Genomic DNA, 10,074 nt, shown 5'->3' with positions numbered 1-10,074 from the left:
GTTCATTTCTAACTTCATGGAAAGCTAGCCACATTTCTTCAATATATATAATCAGTCCTGAAATGTCCATATAAGACAGCAAGCAGCAACAGAATGTCTATATTAGACATAGTGTGAAGAAAATGTATTACATGACTCCTGGCACAAATTATTGCTTCCTTTGCTGGCTTTAAACCAGCTATACAACATGCAAGACAAGAGGTTGAATTAGCCTGTGATTCTTCTACTTGTCATGCTTTCGTTCTGAAATCTTTATGCTTTACCAGGATGTTTGTACTGATATTGCAAATAAAAGGCATTAAACTACTATCTTCTAGGTCCAATGGAGCATTAGTTAAGTAAGAACCTCAATACAATCAAGAGCTGAAGTGATATCCCCAATAAGAGGATCTGCTTTCTAAGAAAGCAGAAATTATAATGGAGATTATTTCCATGAATACATAGTGAGAAATCCTGCAAACAGCACCCACATAGGCAGATGCTCTTGTTTTTATGAGATTAAAGTGGTTATGTTCCTCTTATTCATAATAATTATGTTCCTCTTATTCTCCAATCTATGGAGATATGTCAGTGAGGCTATTATCATCAGTAGAGTTTAATTTAGAACTGTTCCCCGCATTTTGCTGGCCCAAAGAAAAATATGTGAAGTGGGTTGGGCTGCTAGGAAGCTCTTGAAGAGAATCTAGATTAGAGCTGGCCGAAGAAGAAAATGTTTCAGCCAGAGGTTGCAAAGGAAGGTTGTGGGTGTTTGAACCCTGAAATAAGGCAGTTATGGAGTTTTTGAGGTTAGCTGGAGTGGATGGATTGGAAATATGAGCTGTAGGGGGAGATATAGAAGGAGTGGTTCTGCTTGTTCTTGAATAAAGAGAGGACAGACTGGAATGAGTCATGGAGGACCCAGTTGATTTCCTAGGAGGATCCCCAAAGCTCTCTGGATTATTTAGAAGTGATACAGTGGACTCTGGCTTTATTTGAGGAATCGCAGAGTGGCCTAGCCAAGAAGGAGGGATGATACTTGATGGTTCATTGAGATGCAACCTAGTGGCCTCTCCTGGTCTGCTTTGGTGGAGTCCAACATTTCCTAGTGCAATTGGGTTCGTAAGTACAGTCTCCTGATCATTTGCATTACTTGCTTCAAGAGGATCATCTGGAGTAAGTGAGGCAATGTTAGGGGTAGAGCTGTCAGACATCAGAGCCATGGGACCTCTTTGAAGAGTTTGCAAGGGTCTCTCTGCTGCTCCATCTTCCAAGACAGGGTTGGCAAGTCTATTCTCCAGGGAAGCCAAATCATCTGACGTGGAAAAAAGCAAATTAGATTGAATATTAATTGATCTGAAGCATTGTGGCAGGTGTATTACTTATTACCTGTATTCTAGACTGTACAAATCTCAATCCATAGTGAACTTAGCTGTGCATGAGCATATACAAACATGTGCAAATACTGCCCCTTCCTGCTGGATCACAAAAGAGAACGCAATCACTTATGAACAAAGGACTTTTTCATACAGCTTGAACCGAGCATGACTGGGGGACCTAGAAAGTACATTGTAACACATTCTGCAGCTTTGAGTATGTTAAGAAACCTATAGAATAGAATAGAATAGAATAGAATAGAATAGAATAGAACTTTGTCACTTCAAATGCACACTAATCAGCTACATTAAAATAAAATTCCATTGCTTTCAGCTTTCAAAAGCAACCATTATGCATATAGCCACATACACACACACATATATAAAACACAGGGAAACACCGCAGTGTAGTTTGGATGTATACATATACAAATAAAAAGAATCCTGTGAGTTTACAAGACGGATGGTATAAGGAACAAAGCTGTTACAGAAGCTAGTAGTCCTGCTATAGATAGAGCAGCAGAATTAATAGAAGAACATGGAAGGCAGACTTTTTCAGAATTTGTTCATCAGAATCCACCACAGGCTCTCAAATATCCTATAATTGCAAATACAATGTCTCCTCTGTTCTGACCTCCATGACCATCCCAGACAATTGTGTTTTGCATGACAAACTTAATGCAGCTTCTGTAAACAGTTCTATGCATAGAATATTTTTATATTTCCTTAAAAGAGGTAGTATAATTTCACACACTTTCTTCTGCTCCCAAATTGTTGCATCCTTCTTGTAGATCTGAGAGGATGGAACAAAGAGCAATAGATTCTTCAGACAGATGTGACAAAAAATACTTACCCATAACTTCATTATTTTGGCAGTCCAGGCAGCAATGAGTCAGAGGACCAAAGGACTCTGGACAAGCTTTTGGACAAGTCTTCCTCTCACAGCTCACCTCCCCAAGCTGAAGGGAGAGAAAATAAAAGAAGTGTTCAAACCCAGCAAGAAATCACTGATTGCAGCAGGTAAATCCATTGCCTTCTGTCCTATAATATTTTTCTAGTATTTCTATTATTGCATGCCATAGTTGGGAGCTTGAATACTGTTTGCTCTCTTTGTGGTACATGACTGTGAATTCTGGGTCATCAAAAAGGCTGAACAAAGAAGAAATTATGCTCTTGAGATATCATGCTCAATATCATGGATTGTAATACTGGGAAAAGTAATACCAAACTGATCGCTGGAAGCACTAATAATGAAGCTGTTTTGTGTTGTGGGAAGACTTACAATTATATTGTTCAAAGACAGGATCTCTGTTGTTTTTAGGACAGAAGCAGATAGGGTTGTTGCTTAGTGGGATTTCTACTGCTACTGATCACATTTGTTTTGTTCTTTTTCTTTGGGCCTACTATAGGTTCATTCAATTATTTGCTGTGTTTACTATGAATAAATGTTTGTTTAGAGACTGCAGTTTCTGCTACCTACCCTGTAGACTATTCAGTAGAAATTAAAGCAATTGTATTGGATACATAATGGAAAAGCAAAAGTTATGAGAGGAAATACACACACAGCTAGAAAAATCAGAGGTAATCAAGAAAGAGGCTGACAGGAGACATGGTAACTGGTGGAAGATGTAGGAGTTTATGAGAACTCAAAGAAGAAATGATTGACATATAATACTGTCAGTGGAGTCTGACAGATTATCAACCACATCTTAGCTGAGGTCTATTTAAGATTTCAAAGGAAACAACAGAGGTAAAGGAATGAAGTCTCTCTTCTCCAAAACCTTGACATCTCACCTGGCAGGTACAATAATCACAGGGTTCATCTTCAGGAACAAAGTTGTGTCCATTGATTACTTTTCTTCCCCTGTAATTGCAGTCTACAGAAAAAGAATGCATAAGATATTCAGATCCCACAGTGAACATACTATCTACAGACCTGTTTTAAATAAATTGCACTGGATGAAAAGGTGAAACCCACAAATTATGCAACACTCTTCATCAGTACACAGAAAACAAAACTTGTGATATAGTTTTGTAAAAGAACAACACACTAAAAAAAAAAAGAATTGCAGTACTTTGCTCACTTTTTAAAAATATTTTTTTCCTCAAACATTGGCTTGCTTACTTCTGGACTGGCCAAAAATTTCAATTCCTGTGCCATTCCAACAAAAATTGGTTTAAAAGCATTATTCTGGCTTTTTAGTGCCTTTTACTAGTAAAAAAGAAGGGACATTTCTATTAAATTTTCTCCTGCAACTTATGTACATTGGGGAGAAGCCGGATGCCACAATGCTAAAATAAGGTCATTTATTTTCTCCATCATGTTTCTTTATTTTCATCTTAGTAGCAAAATAACTATAGTCAATAATTGGGTTTCAAATGCAAACCAAGACACAAATTCTCCTGAAAAGCAATAGCAAAAAGCGCAATTAGTAGTATATATATTACATTTGGAATAGTCTTTTAGAAAAGCCACATTGCTGTGATGCTTACCATGACAAATTGGACAGCACTCGCCTTCTGGATGGAAAGGGTAGGTACAGGATACGACGCAGTCCACAGGAGAACAGGCTACAGAGCCCAGCTATAAGGTCCATGCACAGACATACATAGAGTTGTACATGTACACACACATGCAGACAAATATGCACATACACACACACAAATCTATATCAATGGCAAAGCAATATTATTATACTGCAATTTAAAATCTTCATCTCCTAACACATTTTTTTAGATTTTCTCCCCTCCCTTATTTCTATTTCTTTCCCTTCCCCTCCTCCCAATAGCTCCTTAGTAATAGTTGTAGTCAGGGGTATACTTTTTGTAGTATTACAAAATAATGTTACACAAAAATATCAAGAAGATTTGTTTCAAGAGTCAGGAAAATTCAAGAGAGTTGTGTTTAAGTATAGGAGAAAAGTGCAAATGGAACATTATGAGCAATTTTCAAATTATTCCTTCTTGGGTTGACTCAAGTCCTATTATTTCAGTAAGAAATATCAGGGGGTTAATTCTTCCTTTTTTAGTCTTATTCAGTTTTGAATGTCCCTGCTCTCTTGGGATACCCTGGGATGTTATTCAGAGGTGGGCTGCACTTGCGTTCAGAAGCGGTTTGCTGGTTGTGAGTGAGCACACGCTCCTTTGGGAGTTCAAAGCTTCAAAGAAGCAGGTAATCAACTCAGGCAGCTCTGGTGAGTAAAGCAGGGGTGGGGCGAAACTCAGTTGGCCAGCGAGAGCAGAGGAAATGAGCCAGAAAGTTAGTTATAAATGGATAGCTTAGCACAAATGCGGGTGGGCAGATCCTGCCAATGATCAAAGCTAAGGGTTCACCCAAACCCGCATGACCACGCAGCAGCCCACCACTGACGTTATTACATGAAATCATGCAAAACCCCATGCATAAATGCATGACATAATTTACATTTCCATCTCTCTGAAAGGTTATGGGAGAGTGGAGTAGATATGCTATTCTGATTCCTTCTTGGGAAGTGGACTCTTAACCAAAGAATGTGATGGACTGTTTGTTTGTTTGTTTAGAAAATGTATGTAAACATCTACTCGCTCACGACTCTTGCTTGCTCAGAATTACCAGGGTTTCACATTTTTTCAGCCTGGGGTAAGAGAAGTAGAGGACTCACCAAACAAATGCAACTTAGACATGGGTCCAAGACAGAGGGGAAGGTTTGATTGTTATAGAAGATCTTCCCTGCATAGGTACAACCTTTTGTTGTGAAAGAGAAAAAATATTTACTTGGTCAGCTTGAACCAGGTGGCCTATATAAAAGATTTCAAGAAAGCATAAGACAGGTAGACATCATATGGATGATGCTTGTTTGGGATAGGGGAACAAAATAATTGCCTTTTGATGAAAATCTTAGGAAATGTTTATTTGAAAGTACTCAAGTGTAACATAGACAGTAAACTGCTGCTGTTAAGTATTTATTGAAAAAAATCTACTACAAAAAGCAATAGTTTTAGAAATTATTTGCTCGGCTTACGATGCCTTTGCCTATACATACTGTCTTCTCATAATGAGTACCAGGATACATTTTTAATGTATTTTTTTATTTTTATTTTTTTAAAAACAGGAATGTTCATTTGAGATAGGTTTCTCACATTTATACATGAACAGAACAATATTCTGTCTACTTTAAAAGTAAAAGGCAGAGGCAAGAGGCAGAACTAAACAGTATGTCCGCTGTCTGCATTTTCTGTACAATTTTGATATAAAATCTTTAAAATTATGTATGCATTGGTTTTCAAAACAGCTGTATTCATGTTCCTTACAATGCGGATGGTCAAAGGAAATATTTGGTTTCCCTGAGAAGAAAACAGCTTTCTGAAAAGATTTTACCTGCTGAGCAATCTGGACAGCACTGTCCAGGGATTCGGATTGGATGAGGACACATCTCCAAGCAATCTGTCCTCTTACAGCTCACTGAACCATCTGCCTGTAACAGAAAAGAATTTCACAGAAAGCCACAGCACAAATTGCTGGTCTGTTGTAGGCAGACAGACCCTCCATTGCCTCCATCCCTTCTATTAGGTTCTAGAGGTCTTCTGATATTTTACCCCCCAATGGTGAATGTTAGATGGTATCATCTTGGGAGAGTTGATTACAACCCTAGCGTTCATATCCTAGACTAGAGCCTCACTGGAGTTCTGCCTGCACTCTGCAATCAGAATTAGCCCAGAGATGGCTAGTTTGAGGCATCAGTGTAATAACAGAGAAGGTGTTATCCAGTGGTGGGATTCAAATAATTTAACAACTGGTTCTCTGCCCTAATGATTTCTTCCAACAACCAGTTCCCAAAGTGTTCAGAAAGTTAACAACCAGTAAGTGGTGAGAACTGGCTGAATTCCACCACTGCTTCTACCCAATAAAGCCTAGGGGAACATCATAGCAAATGAGCAGGTAGATCTGGAATGCTGGGGAAACTGAGAAATTACTACTGGACCAGGAGATTGCAAGCAGTGAAGAGACAAGGACAAGAAAGGAACTGCAAGAGTGTTGAGTGCGAATCTAATGACTTAAAATGTGAATATGCACCAATCTATCTGGCCAAAGATGCCAAAACCTATAGAGTACCAGTGCCACTCCTCCTTCTGAAAAATTCTAAAAATGTACAATTTTATATTGTCAGGAGGTTAAGCCATCATTCAATGCATAGAAAAGGTACCGTATTTTTCAGAGTATAAGACACACCTTTTTTCCTTAAAAAAGAGGTTGAAAATCTGGGTGCGTCTTATACATTAAATATAGCATTTTTTGCCTCCCGAAACCCCGCCCATTCACCAAAATGGCCGTGCATACCCTTATGGAGACTTTCAGAGAGCTCCTGGGGGCTGGGGAGGGCAGAAATGAGCAAAAACCAGGCAATTTTTTGCACACACACCCCAGCCCCCAGCAGCTCTATAAGTCTCCATAAGGCTATTCATGCAAATTTTTTTGACAAAAAAGAGGCCCGTTTTTGGCCCCCCACGCCCCCAGGAGCACTCTGCAAGCCCCCCCCTCCTCCAAAAAAGGCTATTCATGCCTTTAAAAAAAACAGGCTTGTTTTTGCGAAAAACGGGCCATTTTTGGGAGATTTGCAGAGAGCAAAAACTTTTTTTTTCCCTTTTGAAAAGCTCTTTAACTGATTGATGAGAATTACATTGATCAAGTGCTGTACCAGCAGAAACAAAGTATTAGGTGATGTAGATTGTCAGTGATTTCCTTCTCCAGCACATGGATAAATACCCCTGGAAACATCTACCTACCTTCCCTCTCTCTCTCTCTCTCTTTCTCTCCCTCTATCTACCTACCTACCTACCTACTCTCTCCCTACCTACTGTATTTCTCTCTCTCTCTATTTCTCTCTCTCTATCCCTCTATCTACCTACCTACATACACACACACACACTCTCTCTCCCTACCTACCTACTGTATTTCTCTCTTTCTATCTCTCTCTCTATCCCCCTACCTACCTACACACACACACACTCCCTACCTACCTAAAGTATTTTTCGCTCTCTCTCTCTATCCCTCTATCTACCTACCTACCAACTCTCTCTCTCTTTCCCTACCTATCTACTGTATTTCTCTCTCTCTCTCTATCCCTCTATCTACCTATCTACCTACCTACACTCTCTCTCCCTACCTATCTACTGTATTTCTCTCTCTCTCTATCCCTCTATCTACCTACCTACCTACCTACTCTCTCTCCCTACCAACCTACTGTATTTCTCTCTTTTTTTATTTCTCTCTCTATCCCTCTATCTACCTACCTATCTACACTCTCTCTCTCTCTTCCTTACCTACTGTATTTCTCTCTTTTTTTCTCTCTCTCTCTCTCTCTCTCCCTTTATCTACCTACCTATCTAACTCTCTCTCTCCCTACCTGTCTACTGGATTTCTCTCTATTTCTCTCCCTCTCTATCCCTCTATCTACCTACCTACCTACCTACTCTCTCTCCCTACCAACCTACTGTATTTCTCTCTTTTTTTATTTCTCTCTCTATCCCTCTATCTACCTACCTATCTGCACTCTCTCTCTCTCTTCCTTACCTACTGTATTTCTCTCTTTTTCTCTCTCTCTCTCTCTCTCCCTTTATCTACCTACCTATCTAACTCTCTCTCTCCCTACCTGTCTACTGGATTTCTCTCTATTTCTCTCCCTCTCTATCCCTCTATCTATCTACCTACTTTTAAAAAAATGATCTTCAAAACCTTGGTGCGTCTAAAGATTTGAAATATTTGATTGTAAATGTTTTAAAAGCAGCTAGAATTGTATTTGCAAAAAATTGGAAAAATGAGAAAATACCAACGCAGGAGGAAATTATCCAAAAAATAATGGAATGTGCAGAAATGAGTAAATTGACATTTGAAATTAGAGAAGAAGAAGATGAACAATTTTATAAGGTTTGGGATTTGTTTTATCAATGGTTAGATAAAAAATCATAGTAACGGAAAATAGTGAAGAATTTTTTATATTTTTAAGAATAATAGAATGATATATGCAATACTATAAGGGTTTAGCATTGTTAAACAGATTAGAATGATGTAATGGAATGATGTTATATGCATGAATTCAATATTTAGAATATTCTATTTAAAATTAAGGAATAATAATTATAGTTGAAGAATTAATATATAATAAGGTACTTATGTTTATCTATTGAACAATTTGTGATTTGATATATAATTATAAGTGGTGACCATGGAAAGGATGCACAAAATTTTGTAACCAAATGACACGCTATGTGAAATGGCAGAAGGTTGTCAACCGGTTCTCTGCCCTAATGATTTCTTCCAACAACCACTTTGCCAAACTGTTCAGAAAGTTAACAACCAGTTCTCCCGAAGTGGTGCGAACTGGCTGAATTCCACCACTGCTTCTACCCAATAAAGCCTAGGGGAACATCATAACAAATGAGCAGGTAGATCTGGAATGCTGGGGAAACTGAGAAATTACTACTGGACCAGGAGATTGCAAGCAGTGAAGAGACAAGGACAAGAAAGGAACTGCAAGAGTGTTGAGTGCGAATCTAATGACTTAAAATGTGAATATGCACCAATCTATCTGGCCAAAGATGCCAAAACCTATAGAGTACCAGTGCCACTCCTCCTTCTGAAAAATTCTAAAAATGTACAATTTTATATTGTCAGGAGGTTAAGCCATCATTCAATGCATAGAAAAGGTACCGTATTTTTCAGAGTATAAGACACACCTTTTTTCCTCAAAAAAGAGGTTGAAAATCTGGGTGCGTCTTATACATTAAATATAGCATTTTTTGCCTCCTGAAGCCCCGCCCCTTCACCAAAATGGCCGTGCATACCCTTATGGAGACTTTCAGAGAGCTCTTGGGGGCTGGGGAGGGCAGAAATGAGCAAAAAACGGGCGGGTTTTTTGCACACACAGACCCAGCCCTCAGTAGCACTCTATAAGCCTCCATAAGGCTATGCATGCAATTTTTTTTGACAAAAAACAAAAAAGAGCAATAGACTAATGCTTTTTTTAAAAAGGTGGGTTAATCCTAGACCAGTGCTATGTGAGTGGTCTTTGGTGCTCTCTGAGCTTGCTTGTTTTCTTGCAGATATTTCGTTAGCACTGATGATGTTACCTAGTTTGGGTAATGAAATATCTGCAAGAAAAGAAAGCATGCTCAGAGAGCACCAAGGACCCCACATGTCGCCTAAGCTACAAATATTTTCCTTTATTAGTACCAGGGCTATGCAGAAGATCAATTTCAGCCAGGAAGCAATGGACTCTGGGAGCTGTGAATTCCTGGTTCTGTCAATAGTGTATGGTAATTGTTTTTCCCCACTGACAGGAGCACTTGGTGTGAGGAGAAATTAAGCCAAGTGGTTTCCTTTCACTTTCCTTAACTTGTACAGCAGTAAAATGGCAGCCTCATTATTGAAGCAGACTATGGATTGTCAAAGAAGGCAACACAATATACACCAGCATACTTTTTTGCCCAACCAAGATACTGGAGGACTGCATTTAATATAATTATCTGACTCTGCCAATGTGTCCTAGAATGCACAGGCAAACACAACTGGAGTTTGAGCAACATTCCTTAAAGTATCCACCTGAGTCTTCGCAGAGGAATGTTAAGAGCTACTATAGCAAAGACAGCATAAAAATCTGATGATGATGATGATAATAATAGTAAAATATCATGCGATAGAAGACTGGAAGGTTAAAACTAAGTGAAATAGAGCAGGTTATCATTC

General features: G+C 38.8%; 1 protein-coding gene across 1 annotated transcript in view; it reads right to left on the bottom strand.

Moving 5' to 3' along the window:
* Positions 1–312: 312 nt before the first annotated feature.
* The window catches only part of VWCE (von Willebrand factor C and EGF domains), a 30,503-nt gene continuing 20,741 nt past the window's right edge, over positions 313–10,074 (bottom strand). The window contains exons 15-20 of the mRNA XM_081969191.1: positions 5,710–5,806; positions 4,994–5,076; positions 3,846–3,936; positions 3,147–3,229; positions 2,206–2,311; positions 313–1,291 (exon numbers count right to left, since the gene is read on the bottom strand). Of these exons, the coding sequence (XP_081825317.1) occupies positions 555–1,291; positions 2,206–2,311; positions 3,147–3,229; positions 3,846–3,936; positions 4,994–5,076; positions 5,710–5,806 (1,197 nt within the window). The 3' untranslated portion in view covers positions 313–554. The remainder of the gene's footprint in view (positions 1,292–2,205; positions 2,312–3,146; positions 3,230–3,845; positions 3,937–4,993; positions 5,077–5,709; positions 5,807–10,074) is intronic.

This window comes from Natrix helvetica (genome assembly GCF_964273705.1).
Source record: "Natrix helvetica genome assembly, chromosome: 1".
NCBI classification, from domain to species: Eukaryota; Metazoa; Chordata; class Lepidosauria; order Squamata; family Natricidae; genus Natrix; species Natrix helvetica.
The sequence above is the reverse complement of the archived record's forward strand: the minus strand, read 5'-3'. Positions and strand labels throughout refer to the sequence as shown.